General features: G+C 37.8%; 1 protein-coding gene across 1 annotated transcript in view; it reads left to right on the forward strand.

Annotated features, from left to right (window-relative positions):
- LOC149848001 (uncharacterized) overlaps positions 1 to 22354 on the forward strand; it is a 34062-nt gene extending 11708 nt beyond the window's left edge. The window contains exons 4-9 of the mRNA XM_090013041.1: positions 7565 to 7688; positions 7859 to 7970; positions 19784 to 19875; positions 21119 to 21188; positions 21444 to 21526; positions 21937 to 22354. Coding sequence (XP_089869167.1) covers positions 7565 to 7688; positions 7859 to 7970; positions 19784 to 19875; positions 21119 to 21188; positions 21444 to 21526; positions 21937 to 22027 — 572 coding nt within the window. The 3' untranslated portion in view covers positions 22028 to 22354. The remainder of the gene's footprint in view (positions 1 to 7564; positions 7689 to 7858; positions 7971 to 19783; positions 19876 to 21118; positions 21189 to 21443; positions 21527 to 21936) is intronic.
- Positions 22355 to 24716: the final 2362 nt, after the last annotated feature.

Consider the following 24716-nt stretch of genomic DNA (forward strand, 5'->3'; position numbering starts at 1 on the left):
TAGGCACCACCTAGGCTGTTCCCCGCCTAGGCAGCGAGGACAATGATGTCTTTTTTTTGGTTTTATTAACTATATTGACCTAGTTTGAAATAGTACAAGCCTGGTCAACTACCTATTAGGCTATGTCACAGGGACTCAACAAACTGGGTGCCGCACTCGCGTCGATGCAACGCGGGTGCGCGTGCGGGTGCGCGTGCGGCACCCGATGCGGTCAACAGGACCCTGGGTGCAATCAACGCACCCAGGGTCATTTGTGTCTAATTTTTGGACAAAAAAAATTGCTCCTGATTTTCTTCTGGCGAACGCAAAGAGAGAGAGGGGAAGGACGTGGCAGGCAGCCGCTAGCCTTTCGACGAGCGCAGAGAGAAAGGGGGAGGGCACGGCAGGGAGCCGCCGGCCTCCTGTCGGCCCTTCGGCAAACAGAAGAAGAAGGAGACGAAGAAGAAAAGAAGAAGAGAAGAAGGAGATGCGTACCTGAGTGAGAGCCGACGTCCTCTTCGGCACCGAGGTTCGGTTGCACGCTGGGAGCGAGAGAGAGTGCACAATCAAGAGGGAGAGGAGGAGCGCAGGGGTGAGGGCTTCCCCCTCACCCTTGCGTGATTTAAAGGGCACGAGAGGACGCAAATCGGGAAACCCCAAAGGGGTTTCCCTTATCAGCAGAGGGAAAAAAAAACGAAGGCCCGCTGCTGCGTGGGTGTTAAATTTTTTTTTAAAGGGTCCGATTTTTTTTTGTAAAATCGTGGGTTTTACACCTACCCCCAACAAGCAAAGCCCTTGGAGAGATGAGACAACTAGGGTCATTTATGTCCAACTTTTGGACTATATATATATATATTTTGCCACACCCCCGCACCCAAGTTTTTGAAAGTGCCGCACCGGCACCCGCACCCATGTGACATAGCTATTAGGGCAACTATAAAAGGTTAAGGGCTATGCCTTTCCCTTTTCTACTCTCTCTCTCTCTCATGGCAACAGTGAGAAGGAGGAGGAGACTACCAGGCTGTCACTTGGGTACTGTGCAGATACGGGTACCAAAAAATGTGGGTATCGGGACACGACTATATATATGTATATATATATTAAATATCACATAAATACAAAATAAATTCAAAGATAATTTAACATTGAACAAGCAACTAAACTAGTTAACATGCTAACAACTTTTATTCAAAGAATCCCCATGTTCAAAAAAATGATAAAACAAGTAACTTCAAAATCCCCATGTTCAACAAAAAAGAAAACCAAATTTTTTTTCTCACGAAATATCATACTTTTAATAATCAAAGAAAAATAATAGAAAGGACCTCTTCACCGCCCGTCGGGGAATCGTCGGAGGTGAGCCGAGAATATCACAGTCGCCGAGAGAGATAGAGATAGAGAGAGAAGGGGGAAACGAGATAGAGAGGGTGGAATAAGAGGGAGGGGGAGAAACGAGATCGTGAAGACGAGAAAGAGGGGAATCAATAGAGAGGGGGAAGACGAGAGAGAGAGAAGACGAGAGAGAGAGAAGACGAGAAAGAGGGGAATCAATAGAGAGGGGGAAGACGAGAGAGAGAGAGAGAGAGAGAGAGAGAGAGAGAGAGAGAGAGAGAGAGAGAGGAAGTCAAGGGTTTCAGGGGAGAGAGAGAGTGTTAAGGGTTTCAAGGGGGGTGGTGCATTTTGGTTTTGTTTTGTTTTGTTTTTTTCTGTTTCAGGTCCGATCTAAACTCGACCCGAGCCGGTTCAGTGTGGGACCTGACCCTTGCGTACCTGCACTGTGTTCAGTACCCATACCCGTGTCGACACGGGTATGGCTGCCTAGATGGCGTGTCATGGTTACATAGCTACCAGGTACATTTTTTTCCCTTTTCTTTTTTCCTTCTTCCCTTTTTTTCATTTTTTTTTGTTCTCCTCTGTCCTCTCGCCTTCTATCCTCTTCATTTTTTCTTCTTTTTTTCCTTCTTCCCATTTTTTTCTTGTTTTTTTATTCTCTTCTTTTTCTTCCTCTGACCCCACGCCTTCCACCCTCTTCTTCTTTTTCCTTCTTCTTCCCTTTTCTTTTTTTCCACTTTTTTTCCTTTCACCTTTTCTTCTTCTTCCTCTTCTCACCCCTCCACTCGGTTATATATATATATATATACATATATATATATATATATTCTGATTTCAGTTATATAATCTGTTTCATAGATATATGGCATATAATTTATACTATATATCAGTGTTATTAAAAGCGCTCCTCAAGGCGCAAAAAGCGCGCCTCGCCTCAAGGTGAGGGCCTTTGTGCCTTGAGGCGAAGGTATAAAGCGCAAATGCCCCAAGGCGTGCGCCTCATACACCTTGAGGCACAAGCCTCGGGGCGAGGCACGCCTCAAGGTGAGCCGTATACGCTTCAGATTTTTGCTCAAATGAGGGTCAAAGCCCTCATTTGACCAAAAATTAGGTTTTTAAAAAAATCCATCCCCCCCCCCTCCCCCCGCGATGAGTTAGGAGGAGATGAGTTCGGGGGCCAAAAATTTGTTTGGGTGTATTAGGGTTTGTTGTCGGAGAGAAAGGAGGAGACAAGTTCATTCATTTGAAACACGTAGTTTGTACATTTTGGGTAAGTTTCACTTTTTCCCCATTCTTGTTCTCAGTTTGTATTTTCTGATTTTTCTTCGACTTATCTTTCCATCTTTTGGACAAAGCATTGGTTCACTAAATAGGTTTTTCATCTTTGATTTGCAAAGGATGAATGGACTGCAACCCTCTGTCCAAAATCTCCTATATAGATTGTGATCTGCTGGTCATCTTTTTAGGTTTCTTTAAGGTGTGGGATAAATGCCCTACTTCTTTTGAGTGATGATTATGAGATTTTGTTACTGCAACTTTGAGAATCCTCTTTAGGTTTTTAACATTAATTATTTTTTGTTTGATTTATTCTAGTTTATTAGCTTAAATTACTTAAATTAGGAATTTCTTTTGATTTACTACGGCGGATCTTTGGTCCAGACTGTTTTGTCAAGGGTGCTTCTCATAACAAAAAAAACTTAGTGGGTCCACTGGCTGGTCATCATCCTAAATCAATTCTTAATGGTTTTTATCTCTTTTAGTAGTCAGTTGAGCACATTATTGTGGTGACAAAAAAAAAAGATTTCAAAGTTGCCAGTCATTGAATTGATTTGGCAAGCCATGCACAACTTGCTACATTCGGTTGAGGAAGAAAAAAAATCAAAAGATATGTTGAATCCATTGAATTGATTAGTTGTTAATGCTAACATGCATTTTCTAATTATGTCCATATGATGTTGTAAATGCTAATATGCATTTCGTTGTTAATTTTTTATTGAATGAATATTGTGCATATTTTATTTCTTAGATAAGTAGATCAAGTTATTGCATTAATGTTACTTTTACATGTTAATCTCATATTTTTTTTGTATTTATTTGAGATTTTTTATTTCTTGTTGGTTGTTGTTTCATCAATAAAGCAATTTTTATTTATTTATAATTTTAGATATTTTTATAATCTTTTTTAAGTTTAAAAAAAATTGAGGCTTACGCTTTACGCCTCGAGGCTTACGCCTCGCCTCAGATTTTGGTGGAGCGCCTCGCTACGCCTCAACGCTTTTCACAACACTGCTATATATATGTCCGTGTTTCCTACACACACTCATATATTCTGTGTTTTCACAGGTATATAATCAGTGTTTTCAGTTATATCATATAATCTGTTTCTCTGTATCTTTTTTCGCATGTATATAATAGATTATATATGTTTATTTATATTAGTTATTACATGTATTTTTCACAGATACAAAAATTAAAAATATAAACATGTTACATTATATATATCTCTCTATATATAGAGAGAGACGGTTTGACACACTATTTTTATTCATAATTGTCTGTTTTTATGTCATAGTTGCTTCATTCATAATTGTCTGTTTTTTATATTATATTTATTCGGTTATATATATATATTCTGATTTCATTTATATAATCTGTTTCACAGATATATGGTATATTATTTATACTATATATATGTCTGTGTTTCCCACACACACACATATATTCTGTGTTTTCACAGGTATATAATCAGTGTTTTCAGTTATATTATATAATCTGTTTCTCTGTATCTTTTTTCACATGTGTATAATGTATGTTTATTTATATTAGTTATTACATGTATTTTTCGTGATACAAAATTAAAAATATAAACATGTTACATTATATATATATATATATATATATATATATATATATATATATAGAGAGAGAGAGAGAGAGAGAGAGAGAGAGAGAGAGAGAGAGAGAGAGAGAGAGAGAGAGAGATGGTTTGACACACTATTTTTATTCGTAATTTTCTGTTTTTATGTCATAGTTGCTTCATTCATAATTGTCTGTTTTTTATATTATATTTTCTTCATTCATAATTGTTTGATTTTATGTTATATTTGCTTCATTCATAATTGTTTATTTTTATGTTATATTTGCTTCATTCATAATTATTTGTTTTTATGTCATATTTGCTTCATTCATAGTTGTTTGTTTATATGTTATGTTTACTTCATTCATAATTGTTTGTGTTTATGTTCAATTAGTGTTGTTAAAATCGTGTCTCAAGGCGCAAAAAGTGCTTGTCGCCTTGAGGTGAGGCCCTTTGTGCCTTGAGGAGCATGTCGAGGCATAAATGACAAAAAAATAACAAAAAATGCATTTTCAAAACATTAAATTGTATTATTTATTATTATTATAAAGGTTTATTTTAATAAAATGCATTTTTAACATTAAAATAACAAAAAAATGTTTTTTATTAATTTAAAACTTCAAAAAGTTGTGTCCTCATATCTTATTTTTCAAAACATTTTCAAACATACGAGTCGAACCTGCCCATGCATCCTCGTGTCGACGACGTGTCTTTCTGACATATATTGAGATGGATGGTCATCAGCAGTGGAGCTGTATGCTAAGCGAATTGGAGTCCAATCTGAATGCATGTTTGGATCTTACTTGAACGATTCAAATATGAAAATAATATGTCAGACTTGGATTGTATATTTGATGGTATTAGATCCATTTGGTAAGTCTAAAATCAAACTAGCATCGATTGTAGAGAAGATAGTAAGGGTAATGAATATCCTGTGTAGTTTTTCTCATGGAAGTCATTTATAAAATAAAAACCAATAATTTTTTGTATAATTATGTGTTAGAAAAAAATTATTATGTATAATAAATTTTTTTGGTATTTATTTGAGATTTTGTAAATTATTGGTTGTTGCTTTATCAATAAAGCATTTTATTTATTTATTTGTATTTTTAGATATATTTTAAAGTATTTTTTAAGTTTTCAAAAAGAAAATTTGAGGCTTACACTTTACGCCTCGCATTAGTTTTCGGTGGAGCACTGGAGCACTTCGCTACACCTCAACGCTTTTCACAACATTGTGTTCAATGTTATGCAAGTGTACAAAGTTTGCATATGTTATATTAAAATACACACTTATACATTCATGGTCACAATCACAATTGTTTCTCTTAAAATTAACAATTTATTGTGATATTCTTACTTTTTCAATATTTTTTTGGGTCACGCCTAGCGCTTTTGACAACTAAGGTAGGGGTCTGGATTTACTTTGTCTGACCGAGAGTTAATATAAGCTTCTTAGATAGGCGAGAAGCCCGCTTCCCGGAAACTCGCTTTGGAAGCGTGATACTCCTTGTTTCCGAAACTTGATGAGAATCTCGATTCTCTCATGTTACTCCTGTGCTTTCCTGATGCTTCATCTATTCTTCTTATAAGTTTTTTTACTTTATTTTTCATGTTTTTTATGTGTTTTCTCACACTTCTCACTCACTTCCATGTGCTTTCTCTAAATTGGCAGTCATCATTTTTAGATTTTGTTAAAAATTGAATTCTTACACTAAAAAATAATGAAATTTAAGAATAGTCACTTTTATTTTAGTTTTTATTTTTGTTCCATTTCTATTCCGATTCAATTCTTGTATTGCTTTTTTTATTCCTCGCTTCCCGCTTCCTATACATTTTAAAGTGCATCGCTTCGCTTCCGCTTCCCATACTATGTCACATGGGTGCGGGTGTGGGCGCGGGTGCGGGGATTCGGCACTTCCAAAAAACCCGGGTGCGGGGGTGCGGCAGGGGCAAAAATGTAATAAGTAATATATATATATATATATATATATATATATATATATATATATATATATATATATATATATATATATATATATATATATATATATATATATAAAGGGGGTTGGGGAATAAGCGGGTTTTTTTTTTAAACTTTGCAGCTGTCAGCAGCTGACAGACAGCTGCTGCAGCTGTGCGTGAAAAACTTACTTTATGCTAGTCTGTCAGCAGCTGACAGACTAGCATAAAGTTTTTTTTAAAAAAATTTCGAAGCCCATTTGGGCAATTTTTTTTTTAAAAAATGGACATTAATGATCCTGGGTGCGGTCAACGCACCCAGGATCGAGTTGACCGCACCCGGTGCGGCACCCGCACCCGCGTTGAGTCGCGTCGACGCGGGTGCGGCACCCTCCTAGCCGAATCCCTGTGACATAGTTCCCATATCATTTTCCGCTTATGCTTCCTAGTCTGGCAACCTTGGTCTGACCCAGTCGGAGCCAACTTGACAGCGAACCTAACTGAATCAGTTTCTTAACATTTCAAACCTAAATGGACCTACAGTTGATTTAGACATGATCAATGACAAACATTCATGCGGTGCACACATAAGGCTGGACAATGGGTTGGGCAGCCTGTTGCCTGGCTGAATGGGCTGGGCTCTGGCCAGTTTTTTGGGGCCCAGCCTGTCCCGAAACTGGGCCTAGGCCTGGTCTGTCAATGGGCCATGGGCCGGTCAACATTTTCCTATTGTTACCCTGTACTCATGCTGTCTTACGCTCGATCTTACCAGATGACAGCATCCTGCTTTCTTTGGTAATTGTAGATATCTTAGCTAGCTTTTTAGTTTTTCTCGGTTGAGTGATTATTTTCTATTCTTGTCTTTATCTGCCATTCTTTTATATGCATTTGCTGATCTTAGCTATCTTTCTGCTTTCTGTTTAGAAGCTATTTTTCTTGGAATTTGCTTTTCTTTCAATTTAAAATATAGGTACATGTAGAATATTACTACATAGGCACACGATGTTTACACACACAGGTTGCCTTTTGTAAACAAGAATAACCATTGCCGTTTGGTAGATATTTTTCTTGGAGTTTGCATTGTGTTTCAAACCAAAACAAATCATGTGGAATTTGCTAGATAGTCACGTGATGTTCATAGATACATACTCACAGGATGCTTTTTGTAAAGTAGGCTAACCATTGGCACTCGATCTTGGCTATTGGCTGTTATTATCATGTTATATATAAGATTCCATTTGTTTGATATGTATTGTAGCTCCTAACAACTGCATCATCTGCTCGTTTTGATTAGATGGTTTTATTTATTTCATACATGAATATTTCCAAAGCATATTCTTTGTTTTTTAGTTGTCCCCTCATGGTCATGTATGACTTTTCTTGCTGTATAGAAGGTTGGTAATCATTTGATCTACTTTTGTTATTCATTGCTAGGTGTTACTGATTCAACCTCATTTGATCAAAGTAAACGCATGAGGACAGGGGGTGATTATACTCATGGTGGTTATCCTCATCCTGGTTCTTACCCTCCTGCTGCACCTGTCTGGGGACCACAAGGGTATATAACTTTTTTCCTTTTTCCCCTCTGATGATTACTACTAGATGTGGACACTATATCATCTGAAATTACAATTTTGTTTATTTACTTTTCCGTTTCATTGATCTGAAATTATATATATACTTTTCCTCTTTATGCAATGGTGTGAAATGCTTGTCTTTGATTATCAGATATTTGCTGCCTACAACTCCATATGATCCATACGGAGCCTATCCTGTTCCTCAGGTGCCCAGGCCTGCTCCTGCCCCTCTTCCTGCCCCATCCAGCTATGCACCTGTTCAGGTACAAAAATTGTATTCCCTGCTGATCTGGGTGTGCTGCATTGCACAGGTGTGATCTTGTGAAAACCATAGCGATTGCTTTTTTATTCTTACCAATAAGTGGGAGTAAATTTGGACTCCGCACAACATATATGGTTCATGCTCATGTGGGAATGCATGCAGTGTATGTTGGGTAAACTGTCCACTATTATGGTAGATCATTTCAGATTAAGTTACTGACTGGCCAGAGGCATGCATCCCGGTTGCTTCTTCCCAGTCCATTTTTATCAACCTTGTGTGTGTGTGTGTGCATGCACGCCTGCCTGCCTTTGTGTGTGTACATGCTCACCTGACTGCTTTTCTGTTTCATATGTGTATAGTTTGGTATGTTGTCAACGATAGACACATAGAAAGGAACTTAATTAAGACAAAATAAAGAAACACACTTGTACCAAAGGTATGGTACATATCTGGTACTTGCTCTTGAAGACCTCATTTCTATTACTATGATACTTGCTTATGAAAACCTCATTTTGATTACTATGATGGGCATTTTCCCACCTTTGGTGTACAAATTTTTTCTCATGACAAATCCATAATTTGAGGTGGGTATGAACAATGGTAATTTGTGATGCCCCTTTGTGTATTCATGTCAAATGAGACTGACAAATCTTTGTCTCCACACAGTAGTCAATATGATCATGGTATGTCTTCTGTCTTAAACATTATGAACAAGGAAACAATTTTTTTTTTAATTTTTGGGGATGTGGCACCTTTATGAGCTGGCGGATAGGCTATTTTTGAGAAATTCAGAGATAAGGAAAACAAAAGAATCCCAACACAATGTATAATACAGCATAATAGCTTAGGATATCACCTAATTGGTGATATGGAAAGATCTGCTAAATCATCTTTCTCATCAATCCAATACAATGTTCATGGATGATACTTGTTGGAGAAGTGAAGTATGGAGTGGTGCCAAGTGAGAGGCTGGAATGAGAATGAGCTTGCTTAACATGCTAATAATGGTCAATGTCACAAATATTGTTGTTGGAATTTCTTGGCTAGGGAAAATCTCATGATTATATATATATATATATATATATATATATATATATATATATATATAGGGAAATGAAAACCTACCCACTAGAAAACCCACCAAACCTACCCACTAAAAAACATTTTATTGGATTTTTGGTGTTTTTTTGAAATTCTGACCTTACAGATGTGTTCAGCATGATTAATTTACTAGAAATTGACACTTGGATCATGCATTTTGGATGGAAAAATTGGTATTTGGAGCCTTGAAAATTTATGAAAATTGTAGACTGTTGATTTTTGAAACCTTATAAAAAGCTATCCATGCATCGAAATCAAATGCTCCAAGAACTGATAATTATAAAAACAAGCACATAGATTACATCTGTAAGGTCAGAATTTTGAAAAAAACACCAAAAATCTGCTTAAGTGTTTCTTAGTGGGTAGCTATGTCACATGGGTGCGGGGATTCGGCACTTCCAAAAAACCCGGGTGCGGGGGTGCAGCAGGGGCAACAATGTAATATATATATAAGCAGGGTCCGGGGTTTCCCCTCGGCGTGGGTCCCGCTGCGCGGTCAGCGGGCGGGGGTACAGGCAGATTCATCATAAGAAAAACCATACTCAGACTCTATAAAAACTACATGAACCAGACTCAGGCCATACCGGATAAACTACTATTTTTTATCATATTTACATTGAGAAATTGCGAGTCTTAATCAAAACGCAGGTCGGGTTTGGGTCTGACATAAAATTTCACAAACTATACTGGGATTAATCGAATCTTCGAGTCTGAACCCGAATCTTAATCAGGTCTTCTTATTTATCACCATACCCGACCTTATAAGGCTTGGTCCGGGTCGGGTCCGGGTAAACCCGACCTGTTGATACCCCTAATCTTGACACTCAAAAGCTTCAAACAGTGTGCAGAATAAACGAATAAGATAAGAAAGCTAAATCGACAGCTTCGTCTTTTAATAATTCAACCCTCGGCACACTTTTCGGTTTCATCGCATACACACTACAGGACAGGCCTAGACCGATAGGAAACAGTAGACGCCTCTCTCTCTCTCTCTCGCTGCCCATTTCGTCTGTGCGTTCGGAAGAAAAATCAGGTTAACAGAGGGAGCAGATGTTAAATGGAGGCTCCTCAAAGCCATCATGAGCAGCAGCAACACTCGCAATGGAAATCCCATGTCGAAGAAGACCAGAGCTTTTTGCCCCCTGCAAAAGCCCCTCGACTTGCATCACCATGAGATGCGGTTTGCCTCTCTGCAGGAATTTCTTCTTCCCTTCTACCTACCTAACAATAACAAAGAAGGATAAGAAACACATCACTCGTTGCTCCAAATACTTTCTTCATCCTTTTTGTGTTTTTGTTCCGGCATTCTTCTTGGTTGGTACCCCGATGTGAGGACTCAATACCATAAATTTTTTTTAAATTCCGCGGCCCATTTCATAGGGATTTTTTTAAAAAAAAAACCCCAAAAAAAAACCAAAATGACCCTGGGTGCGGTCAACGCACCCAGGGTTGGGTTGAGCGCACCTGCACCTGCACCCGCACCCTTGTCGAGTCCCTGTGACATAGGTGGGTAGGTTTGGTAGGTTTTCATTCCCCTATATATATGTCGCATTAGTTCTCATATTTCCAGTTCTCATATTCTAGTGATTATATATGAGTCACTAGAACATGAGAACTAGAAATATGGGCATTTTCAACACTTTTTTTTCAAATCCAACCATGTGGATGTGCTTAGCATGGTGAATTTGCTAGGAATCAACCATTGGATCTTGTATTTTTGATGAAAAATGTGATTTTTGAATTCTTGAATATTTATGAAGATTATGAGCCATTGATTTTAAAGCCTTAAAAAAATCTCGTTCATGCATCAAAATCGGACGATTCAAGAGCGGGTTCTTATAAAACCAAGCATGCAGATCACATTTTTATGGTTATAGATTCAAGAGAAAAGATAAAAAAATCCATGAAAATCGCGGTTCACATTAGTTCTCATATTCTAGTGAGTATGTATATATATATATATATTTGGTGATATTGAAGGCACAAAATTATATAGAATTATTGAGCTGAAAATAATAGGTTTTAGATTTCTTTTGTAGATTAAATCCTATGGATGTGATCTACAAGTTTTGTTTAGTGGGAAATGAGTCTTTAATCATATGATTGTGACACATAAGCGAGTTTTCTAAGGGCTTCAAATTTTAAGGGTCGATAATGCACTAAAATTTCATGACTCAGAAATTCATATTTTTGGATCAAAATAACACAATCCAAGGTTTGATCCTTAGCGAATAAACCATCCTGAACACATCTATGTTGTTAGATTGAGTCGATAATGATTGAACCTATGATTTCTAGCTCAATAGTTCCATATAATTCTGTGCATTCAATAGCACCAAATATTAACTCATAAGTATATATATATATTGTGGTAAAATTCCTATTTTCTCAAAATAGGTGATATTTGGAAACATCATGATTTGTGGTATTTTTATCATGATAAAAAGGCATAATATTTTCAAAATATCACCAATGTTTCTGACTATGATAATGACATTTATTCATAGAGTACTTAAACTACTACAACTATAGTTTCTTGTATGGATGTAATGTTTCTATCAAGTGGGGTGCAAATGGATTGTATTTGGTTGTGTTTCCAGTTTGTATCACATTTTATTTTCAGATATGGATTCTAAATTAAAACCCGAAAGACTATTCGGATCAGATTTGGATTCATACGATTGGTATTTTTCAGATTTTGATCAATGTTTTATCTTGGACATGTATTTATATTTGGATCAATATTTTATCTTGGACATGTATTCATATTTGGATCAAGTTGAAGTTTTTACACGTGGAAACCCTTGTTTTCAACCTTTTTCTGTCCAGTACTACCACAGATTTCGGTTGCGGATGTAATTACACTGTATCACATCTAACTTGGATCTGGACTTGCATTCTGACCTTTCGCTTAAATTTCTGTTTTGGATTTGGATCTGGATCTGACATAGTCTAGCTGAAGTCTGACTGTTTGCACCTTATCCAGCTCTTAATTGATCCAGTATTGCCTAAATTATGTACATCTTTGCATTGACCATATTGGACTGTAATGTGCATGGTTAAATTTTATCAGTTGAGTTGGTTACAATTTTTCAGATCGTTTGATGTCAGATGCCCGTCATACCATTTAGGATCTCTCTCTCTCTCTCTGATTGTTGTTTTGTCATTTACGCTTGTCTGATTAACTTTCCTGGTTGTCACAAGAAATTTGTTGTGAAACTCCTACCTGCAAGATAGGTCTGAAGGCGTCCAGCTTAGTTGTCAAAAGCGTTAGGCGGAAGACCCCTAGAAGGCCTAATCGGGGCCTAGGCGGTACCCAAAAAAAACATTGAAAAAAGTAAGAATATCACAATAAATTGTTAAAATTTGAGTAACAAACAGAAACAATTGTGATCTATGTCACATGGGTGCGGGGGGGCGGGGGTGCGGCACTTTCAAAAACCTAGGGTGCGGGGGTGTGGCAGGGGCAAAAATGTAAAAATATATATATATATATATAATTTTGAAGTTTTAACAGTTAACAACAGTAACACTATTATATATATTTAAGAGAAACCTTGACAGTTTCAAAGTTGGCATAGTCATGGCATAGTCAGATAGACCATTTTCTTAGTCAACTATATGTCTTGGACTGGTCAAAACAGGGGTACATTAACCAGGTTATATGAACATATACATGCTTGAGTGATTCAATGTAACTTCATATTTCTAACATTAAACCTTCCGCAGCATGTGTCATTAAATGAGTTATGAAACAAACTGCAGCAGAATTATGACCACGCAACAGAAACTAAAATCGAGTACAAACACATATAAGCATACACCTGTACGAAGAGCAACCAGCAAAAGAACTTGAATGAAGAGAATACCTTGTGTTTCTTGAAACAGGAAAGTGAACAACTGCACCTTAAAATATTGACAAATCAATACCTTCTGTAACTTGGTAGATCTTATAATCCTATGAACTGAACTTAGATAATGAATCAATCCCCCAAAAAATAAATTAAACCCATTACATGCCCATAATATAGCAACACATTTTAAGCAATGGTTGATAGAACGACTTTTTAAAAAAGATGAAAGTAACATTTGACCTAAAGTCATCAAGCATAAGCAACTAATAAAATAGATTGTATACGAAATAAAAAATCAAGAAGCTCCACAAAACCCATTTTAGCATAGAATCAAAAGCCCCAAAATCAAATAGTCAAAGTTCCTAAAAAAATAAATACAAATTTCATTAACTATATACCTCTATAGCATCATCAATTCATCGAAAAATTTAGGAATGCCCAAACCCCCCAAATAACATTATTGAAAAAATTTCGGAATGCCCAAAACCCCCAAATAATATTATTGATTTTTTTTTGAAATGTCCAAAAATCCTATAAATAAAAAGTTAAAAACCCTAGATGCTAATGACCCACATATAATACAGTAAGAGAGAAGAGAGAAGAGAGAAGAGAGAAGAGAGAAGAGAGAGAGAGAGAGAGAGAGAGAGAGTGACGAAGAGAAGAGAGACTATGCACGAGACAGTGAGAGTGACAGAGAGAAGAGAGACTGTGAGAGTGACAGAGAGAAGAGAGACCGTGAGAGTGAGAGAGAGAGCAAGTCGGAAGGAGACATACCTGAGAATTGAGGAGGAGCGGTCAGAAGGAGTCGGAGATTGTCGGCATCGACATCGGCATCGGCATCGGCATCGGGCTTCAGGCTTCAGACTACAGGAGGATTTTGCCGTAATCCTCCTTCTCTCACTCGCTTTTCATCGGGCAAAAAAAAAGTCTAAAAATTGGACCTAAATGACCCTGGGTGCGTTGACCGCACCCAGGGTCGTGTTGACCGCACCCGGTGCCGCACGTGCACCCGCATCGCGTCGACGCGGGTGCGGCACCTTCTTTGCCGAGTCCTTGTGACTTAGATTGTGATTGACCATGAATGAATTTTAAGTGTGTGTTTCGATATAACATATCACAAACTTTGTATAATTGCATAACGTTAAACAACAACAACAACAACTATGCCTTCATCCCAAAACAATTGGGGTCAACGATATGAACCAAAAAAGAAATTCATTTTGGGTCTTCCACATGAATCCTTTTCCTCCAATCATTTCTATCCAATGCCATGTCCTCGGTGAGGTTCAAAGCATTCATATCCTTTCCTATCATCTCCATCCAAGTCTTCCTAGGCCTACTCCGACCTCTTTTAACTAATATATTTTCCCATTTCTCCAACCTTCTAACTGGAGCATCATTAGGCCTTCGCCGAATATGTCCAAACCACCGTAAACGATTCTCTCGCATCTTATTTTCAATGGGTGCAACACCTACCTTCTTACGTATCTCCTCGTTCTGAATCTTATCTTTTATTGTATTTCCACACATCCATCTAAGCATCCGCATCTCAGCTACACTCATTTTTTGAATATGATGTCTCTTGGCAGCCCAACATTCCGTACCATATAGTAAAGCGGGTCTAATAGTCGTCCTATATAAAACTTTCCCTTCAACTGCAATGGCATTCTACGATCGCACAACACTCCAGTTGCACTTTTCCATTTCATCCACCCAACCTTTATCCTATGATTTACATCTCCGTCAATTTCTCCATACTTTTGAATGATGAATCCCAAATATTTGAAATAATCATTCACCGGTATTTCTTGCTCACCAAGCTTCACTACACTCCCATCACTACTTCGTTGCTTACTAAACCGACATTCCATATATTCAGTCTTACTCTTACTCAACTTAAAACCTCTAGCTTCCAATGTCTGTCTCCATAATTCTAACTTAGCATTAACCCCAGCTCTAGACTCATCAATCAAAACAATATCATCAGCAAACAACATACACCACGGTACATTTTCTTGAATTGATCTCGTAAGCTCATCCATCATTATCGCAAATTGGAAAGGGCTTAAAGCAGATCCTTGATGTAACCCAACCGTTATCAGAAAATTGGTTGTCACCCCTCCACAAGTGCGGACATTGGTTACTACTCCTTCATACATATCTTTAATTATACTAATGTACTTGAGAGAAACACCTTTCTTCATCATTGTCCACCAGAGAACGTCCCTAGGTACTCTATCGTATGCCTTCTCTAAATCAATAAAAACCATATGTAAATCTTTGTTCCTCTCTCTATATCTTTCAATAAGTTGTCTAAGAAGATGTATAGCTTCCATAGTTGATCTTCCAGGCATAAAACCAAATTGATTCTTCGATATCATGACAACCTTCCTCAACCTAGACTCAATCACTCTCTCTCAAAGTTTCATATTATGACTCATGAGTTTTATACCATGATAGTTTGTGCAAGCTTGTATATCACCCTTATTCTTATATAGAGACACCAAAGTACTTTTCCTCCACTCATTAGGCATCTTATTTGTTCGCCAAATTTTGTTAAAAAGATTTGTCAACCATTCTAAACCTTTCTCTCCCAAGCATTTACAAGCCTCGATAGGTATACCATCTGGGCCAACTGCCCTTCTTGATTTCATTTTCTTCAAAGCCTCTGCAATTTCTTTCTTTTGAATCTTGCTCATGAAGTCACGATTTATCTCATGAAAAGGAATGGAGAAGTCTCCAAGATCTTGAGCATGACTATCATTAAATAGCTTATCAAAATAATCTTTCCATCTCTCCTTAATCTCCTCATCTTTGACTAAAACCCTTTGCGTTTCATCTTTGATACATCTAACCATACCCAAATCCCTCGATTTCCTATCTCTCATCTTTGCAAGCCTATAAATATCCTTCTCGCCTTCTTTGGTATCCAACTTGTCATAAACCTCCTTATATACCTTAGCCCTCGCGTTTCGAACTACTTTTTTAGCTTCTTTCTTTGCTATCATATACTTCTCCAAATTCTCATTATCACGACTCTTACTTAGATTTCTATAACACTCTCTTTTAACCTTAATAGCTAATTTGACATCCTCGTTCCACCATGATGTATCCTTACCTAGTGGTGCACTGCCTTTAGAATCACCCAATACCTCCTTAGCCACTTTTCTCATGCCACCCGCTATCTTATTCCACATTGATTCTGAATCCTTCTCGAGACACCAATCAGCTTCCTTAACTACCTGCTCTACAAACATTCCTTGTTTAGCTCCTTTCAGTGCCCACCGCTTAATTCTAGGATCTATCCTATGTCTATCCCTTTTGCGGCATTGTCTAATTCTAAGATCTAAAATTAAGACTCTATGTTGTGTAGCTACACTTTCTCCCGGTATAACCTTACAATCGATGCAACAACCCCTATCTCTCTTTCTAAGTAGGAAAAAATCTATCTGACTCGTATTAACCCCACTTTTAATTGTTATTAGGTGAGACTCCCTCTTCCTAAACCAAGTGTTTGCTAAGATCATATCATAGGACAAACAAAAATCTAAAATCCTTTCTCCACTTTCATTTCTTTCTCCTATACCATAGCCTCCATGGATACTCTCAAATCCATCCCTACTAATGCCTAGATGTCCATTAAGGTCACCGCCGATGAAAAGCTTTTCTCCATAAGATAACCCTTGTACTACTCCATCTAAATCTTCCCAAAATTGATGCTTAATGGAATCATCTAAACCTACTTGAGGTGCATAAACACTAATAATATTAATAATATCCGTACCTAATACTAATTTAATAATTAAAATTCTATCACCCTTCCTACGGACCTCAACTACATTATCTATAAACTGACGACTCATAACAATCCCTACTCCATTTCTATTCCTATTTATTCCTGTATACCAAATCTTATATCCCCAAGGTTTTATCACTTTTGCTTTCTCACCTACCCATTTGGTCTCTTGTAGACATAAAATATCAATCTTTCTCCTACACATAACATCTACTAACTCTACCAACTTACCAGTTAAAGACCCTATGTTCCAAGTGGCTAACCTAATTTTATGGTCTTGGACTAACTTCTTTACTCCCACCCGTCCAACAAAGTGAGGGAACCCTTGCCTATTTGACGCCACACCCGGGCGCCGGTGTGACGTGTCGCTTCTGGGCAACGACCTAGCAACCCTTGCCCATTTATCACTGCCTCCGGGCCTAGAGAGTACAACGCGTCGCTCAGTAGGGAACGCCCCAACGAAATTCTCATATTGGTTCATTTTCATAGGGTATGACTAAGTTTTTATGCTGGCTGTTACAGGCCTACCGCAACCCTCCTCCTTTATCCGGGCTTGGGACCGGCAGTGTAAGTTATACACAGGCGGAGTTAAACATAAACAAAAATAATTATGAATGAAGTAAATATAACATAAAAACAAACAACTATGAATGAAGCGAATATGACATAAAAACAAACAATTATGAATGAAGCAAATATAAAATAAAAACAAACAATTATGAACAAAACGAATATAACATAAAAATAGGCAATTATGAACAAAGCAAATATAACATAAAATCAAACAATTATGAACTAAGCAAATATAATATAAAAAAACAGACAATTATGAATGAAACACATATATTATAAAAAGCAATAATGAATGAAGCAACTATGACATATAAACAAACAATTATTTATAAAAATAGTGTGTAACCGTCTCTCTCTCTCTCTCTCTATATATATATATATCTGCAAAAACCTGATATATATTACAGATGCATGTAACATGTTTATATTTTTAGCTTTGTATCTGTGCAGAATACATATAATAACTAATATAAATAAACATATATTATATACATGTGAAAAAGATATGGAGAAATAGATTATATATAAGGTATTATAATACGAGTAACAGATTATATAATATAACTGAAAATACTGATTATATACCTGTGAAAACACAGAGTATATATATATATATATATATATATATATATATATATATATATATATATATATAACCGAGTGGAGGGGTGAGAGGAGGAAGAAAAAGAAGAGGATAAAAAAACAAGAAAAAAAATATATGGGAAGAAGGAAAAAAGAAGAAAAAGAAAGAGAAAAGGGAAAAAGAAGAAGAAGCGGGTGGTGGGCGAGAGGGCAGAGAAGGAAAAAAAAAGAAAGAAAAGGGAAGAAAGAAAACAGAAAAAGGGCAAAAAAAATGTACCTGGTAGTCTCCTCCTCCTCTTCTTCTTGCTATGATTGAGAGAGAGAACAAAAAGGGGAAGGGCTTAGCCCTTTCCCTTTTATAGTTGCCCTAATAGGCAATTGACAAGGTTTGGACTATTCCAAACCTGGTCAACATAGTTAATAAAACAAAAAAAAGCCATGACTGCAGGGAACAACCTAGGAGGCACCTAGGCAAGCTTGGCGGTGCCTAGTCAGAAAACTAGGGCCCCACCACCTATGACAAATAGCCCAGGCGGTAGGGCTTCACCTGGGTTGCCTAGGTGTCGGTTTTAACACCTGAGGCGTCTGGTATGTTTAAAGTAATGGCCAGTTCTGATGATACTTAAAACCTTGTTTTACAAATTTTTGGAAATAGATATGTGAAGTGTTTGACAGTCACTTGCACTTGGAACTTCTTTCGAAGAGTATAGCATGAGGTCAAACATGTTCTGAGAAAATGGGCATACTTATTTTTATCAAAATTGACTTTCTATTACCGGCACCCCTGCTCTCTCTCTCTCTCTTTTCCCTTCTCCTCACACATACCCGTGGAACTTTCATCCATCATTTTTTACACTATTCTTTCCATAGATTTGCCGGAAAATGATTGGGAAGGTGCTCTCCCACCCTCTACACTACTTTCCAAGTGACCATTTGTTAGAAAGTTACCAGAAAAATGAGGACTGAAATCTTTATTTTTCCCACAAACTCATTTTTTTGACAATTTTCTGTCCTTAAATAATAGCACGCTTGGTTCCCCCAACATAAATGATGATTCCCTGCTATTTGCTGAACTACCAATGGCTGGATTTCTGCTGGAAAATGAAAATAATAAAATTGACCATCTGCTGTTTGAACTGTCTAGTTGCCAGAAAATGATGGCTGAAATCTTCATTTTTCCAACAAACCTCATTTTTTTTGGCAATTTTCCGTTCTTGGAATGGGAAGACGGTAGTAGGTCTTGTTCCTCAACATTAATGGTGCTCCCCTGCTACTTTGAAACTACCATTGGTGGGATTGCCCCTGAAAATGAAAAGTGAAAAATCAACAATTTGCAGAGGACTGGTGGTGTGGTTTGTGATACTATGCAAAATAATAAGAATGAGGTTTCTTAGGGGTCGTTTGTTTCATTCCCACCAATAAGAGAAGACTTCATGGGAAAGGCATCCCATCATGGGAAGGCCATCCCCTGTGTGAGAAAAATGCATACATAAATCCATTCACAGGGGGTGTGGTGTGTATGGATTTTCATAGTAAATACATGGTCAACCTGAAAATGGGAAGGCCATCCCCTGTGTGAGAAAAATGCATACATAAATCCATTCACAGGGGGCGTGGTGTGTATGGATTTTCATAGTAAATACATGGTCAACCTGAAAAGAAGCTCATTATGACTGTGGGCCCCACAGGAAAATGGAGTTGGCATGTTTGTTTCACCTGTGTACGAAAATGAAGGGTTTCATACTTAAACCCCTATTCTCATGTGTAAATTAGGTGAAACAAACGACTCCTTAATGTTTGGAAATTTTTTAAAGCAAATTGTCATTCAAAAACTGATTTAGCACAAAACTGATTTTTAAAGACTGTGATCCAAGCAAGCTAAACTTTTCTTTTTTACTATTTTGGCAGAATATGAAAGACAACCCTCCTTGCAACACTCTTTTTATTGGTAATCTTGGAGAGAACATTATTGAAGAAGAATTGACGGGCTTGTTCAGTGGGTATGCTTTCGTGATAATTCAGAAGATTCTACTGCTGCTTTCTGTGTGCTGCTTCCGTTATTTTGTGTCACATGAACATGATGCAGATTTAGACATGGCGTGAATACAAAATGTGGATTTGTGAATTTTAAGAAAATTAGGACATGATCATGCACACATATACACACAGGCCAAGCAGTTATTTCCAACTCATTGGCAGCTAAGGATGCTATGGTCATTTTTTTTATATCAATGGAAACTGCATGTCATTAAAAGAAAATAAAAGTAGGATTTCTATGTCACTCAGAGAGGTTGGCATTAGCAGGGAGTAGGGTTGGAAAACAAGAGCCAAGCTTGCCCTGTGCAAGCTTGACTTGTTTAGGCTATACCCAACTTGAGCTTGTGAGGAGTTGAGCTGAGCTCGAGCTAAATGAGACAAGCCGAGCTGGACGTAGAGATTGGAAACAGATGAATCAGATCCATTTGATAGTAGCATAATCCCCTGTGGATTCATCATAAATTCATGTTTGCATGTCCATGATTATCTCTGGGGTAGATGCGGCGACACTACAACTTACTGCAATTAGTGTCATGGAATGTACATTACTACATTTATGTTTACTAACAATCTTATATCTAATACCATCAAGTGAATTTCACATAATACCAATAGATGGGGTTATTTCAGATGACTGCTATGTTAATGAATTCAATTCATTGTAACAAACATCAGGGGATGCATCGGTAATTGCAATTATGGCGACATCTGGCATTATAATTTTATAAAATTTTGGTAACTATTAGAACTTTTATGCAAACTTTCTATCCCATGAAGGATTTTCCTGGTCATTGTGCCGTGCCATTGAACCTGCATTATTCTTTATGGGTGTTTCAAACTGGTTGGTGAGTATCTTTTGCAAAAAATATTGCTGACTTGTGCTCATTCAATTAGTTTTCAACCGTACCAGGTAAATGCCAAAAAAGTGGACAAAATATAACCATGGGCACTGACTTGATCATGTCTAACATGGTCAACTCAGTCAGACATGGCTTTGATCATGTTCTGCTCATGCTGCCAAATTTTTAGACTCCATGTTGTGTCGTGTCATGCAGGACTCATGCATAATTGTGTGTCCCTGCAGTGGTATATTTCTCATTGATGAGTCCCTTTGAATTGTTTTTGTGGCTTAGACTGCTGGTTATGAACCAACATCATTTGGTTAATAAACCATTTTTCTTGGTTTTTGCTCGCCTATATATACAGACAGCCTGGTTTCAAACAAATGAAGGTTTTGCGGCAGGAGAGAAATACAGTCTGTTTCATTGAATTTGAGGTAAGTGAATCTGTAGACAAAAAGTATCGGTTGCAATGTCTTGGAGCATCTGAGTTGGTTCATGCTTCTGGATCACTTTGCTGTTTCTCTTGAAAACACCGGTTATTTGGAAAAAAAATTATTTGTTTTGAATGTAACTTTGTATTCATTTGAACCATTATACTCGTATAGTTATTCATCTTAGTCACCAACCGATGCTTTGTGTAATGACAGTGAGTTTTTCCACTTATGCTTCTGGTTTACGTTTCCATGCAGGATGTTGAGAGTGCCTCAGCCGTACACCAAACCTTACAAGGAGCTGTTATCCCTAGCTCCGATCGTGGTGGAATGCGCATCCAATATCCTTTACATAATTGAAAATAACTTTTGGTTCATTTCTTTTTCACATTTTCTGCTTTTTACCTCTTATTTGTGGTGAGTCTGTTGGTTGTCCATGTACCTAAATATCAGCAATAGGCCTGGTAATGTTTCCAAAATAACCAGTAGCTTCGGTCATGGGTTTGATGCACGCTTGAAGATTTACCTGGTCAAAAACTAACATTTGTCTGAGCTCCTCGACAGTCTTCTGAAGTATGCTTTCCTTTTGGTTAAAGACCTGAAGCTGACTCTTGTTTTTTAAACTCAGATTTTAACTGCCAATTTTCTTCTGGCTAGCAATTACTGAGAGCTTTGGTGTCATACTTGTACTGTTGGATAACTGCAGATCTCTATATAAAAGTAGCAACATTGTTTCCTTGACAGTAGGTACATTTTCGAAAAATCCATTTGGGAAAAGGAAAGACAGAGGAAATGGAGTTGCTGATGCTAATGGTGGTGTGCCTACCTATCCAGTAGCCTGAAGGGATGTATTCTGCTTTTTATGCATCTAACGGAAGATTTGAATCTAGGAATGGGCAGCATTGCGAGCATCATGTTTCATCTCACATCATCCATCATCTCATTTTTCGTTGTGCTATATGCATGGTGATCATTGGTGCCAATACATGCAGCATTATTGGTTAGCAGAACCATCGGCATCCAGCATGTATAGAAGACATTGGATTGTAGTTTGGCATAAGTGTGTGTTTGATAGGCAGTAGAGCATGTCTCAGGAATTTGGTTCAGAATCTGCAGTTGTTTTACATTGACATTAGGGATGACATTTTAGTAACATTACTTCAGTTCAATGTTTGCTTGTTCTCATGACTACTCATCTATTTTCATTTGTCTACAGCCTCATCTCTTCTCATGCTCATGAAGATTTTAGTATCAATGTGTACATGCATGCATGCATGCATGCTTGCTCATACATGGAACATGCTCGTGCAATAATGCATGCATCCTGACATTTTAAGCCATGGTTTCCCTCGATGGCGGCCATGATATTGATTATAATTTTCTATGCACCTCTGACTACAGATTCACCTGCTCTTGGGTTCAACTCTGGTTCCTAGTTTGTTATGCAGATGCTTGATTTTTATGTGCAGCTTGAATATTGTGTTGAAGAGCAGAGGAAGCTGGTTTCAACTTCAGCCATCTTAGTCAACCTTTTTGTTCATTCCCAGGTTTGTTGCTGTTGCTGAGGTATAAAATAATGCAGTTCTTTGTACTCATGGTGTGATCAAAGTGAGTTCAGCACGTCAACAATTGTTAATCCTAGCCGGTTGTGTAGAATTGTCTAGTGCTATCTAGTTGCTATCTAGTGGCTGGATTTTGCAGCACCGTTTTGTAAACGAAAAACTGCAGCTTCTTCAGGAGAAACTCAGAAAATTATGGCATCCAACTGGAATTTTAGGACGTGAGAAAGGTGTTTAAGTAGTTTGAAGCCAAGCCACTGGCCTTTGGTTCTAACTTCCCAAAAGCCTGCGTGCTTCGGTCTGGCCCCTGATGTATCTCAGGTGATTCAGCGAGGCCCTTAATGGGTCTTATGTTGCCTATTCGTCTCTTTGAAATACCCATAGGCTTGGGTGGCTCCACAAGGCTGTTACATGGTTTGGGGAAGGGTTCTGACTCACACAACCAAATCATGCCATCATATGTTTGATGCAGTCCATGTAAACAGTGTTTACCTTAAAAAAAATTCACTTATTTTTCCCTCTTACAGTTAGTGGCTAATTATGTCATAATCTGACTTACTCTCGTTTCGGGTGTCGTGTCCCCCTTGTATGCTAGTATTAGTAGAAAATTGGCATCCAATTGCTATCCACGTATTGTATGGGTTGAGACTTAGACTTGCTCGGTGCTTAGTTGATCTGGGTCCAGTCCAATTATCAGATCTGGTTCCTAGCCAGACATTTTTTGGATAATCCAAGGGAACTCTCGCATCACTGGCAGCACATTGGCTGGCCTTGAGTTGGTAAAACTCTTGAGGTCCTCCCTGCCCACCGGGGATTTCACCTCCATCATTGTCCTTGCCGCCAAAGATGCCACCTGTGGGTTTCAAACTTGTGGCACCGGGTCAACTTTGTGACATCCACAAGTGCCCCCTACCAGATGATCGTAGCCCTGAGCCCTTGTGAGCACTTCAAGTCAGATATTGATATATGCCAATGAGCATTTTTTATCTGGTCGTACGCCTCCAGTAAATAATGGGCTATGTGTTTACTCGTAACTGATTCGTTTTTGTTACATTGGTATTTAGGAGTTTGAAGGTCATTTTTGTGGTAAAGTATCAGGTGCTGATGGTTGGGTCTTATAATTGGAGTTTCATAAGTTAATAATTAATAGTAGATAATGATTTTGTTGTTGATTCGGGCCAGTACACAGGACAAACCTCCACATCTCTCCTCTGTCATATTTGGATTATCAAAGTTTTCTACTCCCTTTTTTTATTATTAATAATAAAATAATTTCCTTTTTCTAATAATAACATAATCCTACTTGCCGCTGGCTGCATGATATGACGTCCAACTTTCTTTTCGTGGTTTATTATTGGTCGGTGTGTGACTCTGAAAAATCTTCTTGAATTTTTTGTTCATCATCTACGGGGGAGATGTTCTTATTGAAACGATAAGGGCCCATGTTTGGTTGTTAAATATGGAATGAATTGGGGTCTGATTTCCATAGCTGGGAAAGGGGGAATGGATTACGTATCCAACTTGACTTTTTTGTGGCATTACACGTAACCAGACCGAAGTATTATGGTTTTAGGGATTAGCATAGATCTTCCGTATGCTTCTAGGGCCATCTTTTAACAGGAGTTCTACGGTCTGCTCAGTGTCTGGAGGTTGATGATGAGGAGGACAGGCATTCCTGACTGCCCTTATTATTGTCTACACTGTTCCTCCCTGTATTGAGTGTGCGGATGACGCCTGGTGGGATTCAAACTTTCGAAGGTGAGAGAGTCTCGAGACTCTCGGTCAAGATGCTGTCCCTTCAATAATCAAGTTATCACACTCTAACTTTGTTCATGTACATGGTTGAAACTGTTATTGTATCTAGTTTCTGAAACGATCCTATATGACTTCTATCTACCCGACTGCAGCAGAATACAGCGGATTCAGAATTTGAAAGTGATGGAGTGTTGAATGAGGGGCAGTGATGACGGAG

The sequence above is a fragment of the Nuphar pumila genome, chromosome 1 (genome assembly GCF_984573655.1).
Source record: "Nuphar pumila chromosome 1, dmNupPumi1.hap1.1, whole genome shotgun sequence".
In the NCBI taxonomy this organism is placed as follows: domain Eukaryota; kingdom Viridiplantae; phylum Streptophyta; class Magnoliopsida; order Nymphaeales; family Nymphaeaceae; genus Nuphar; species Nuphar pumila.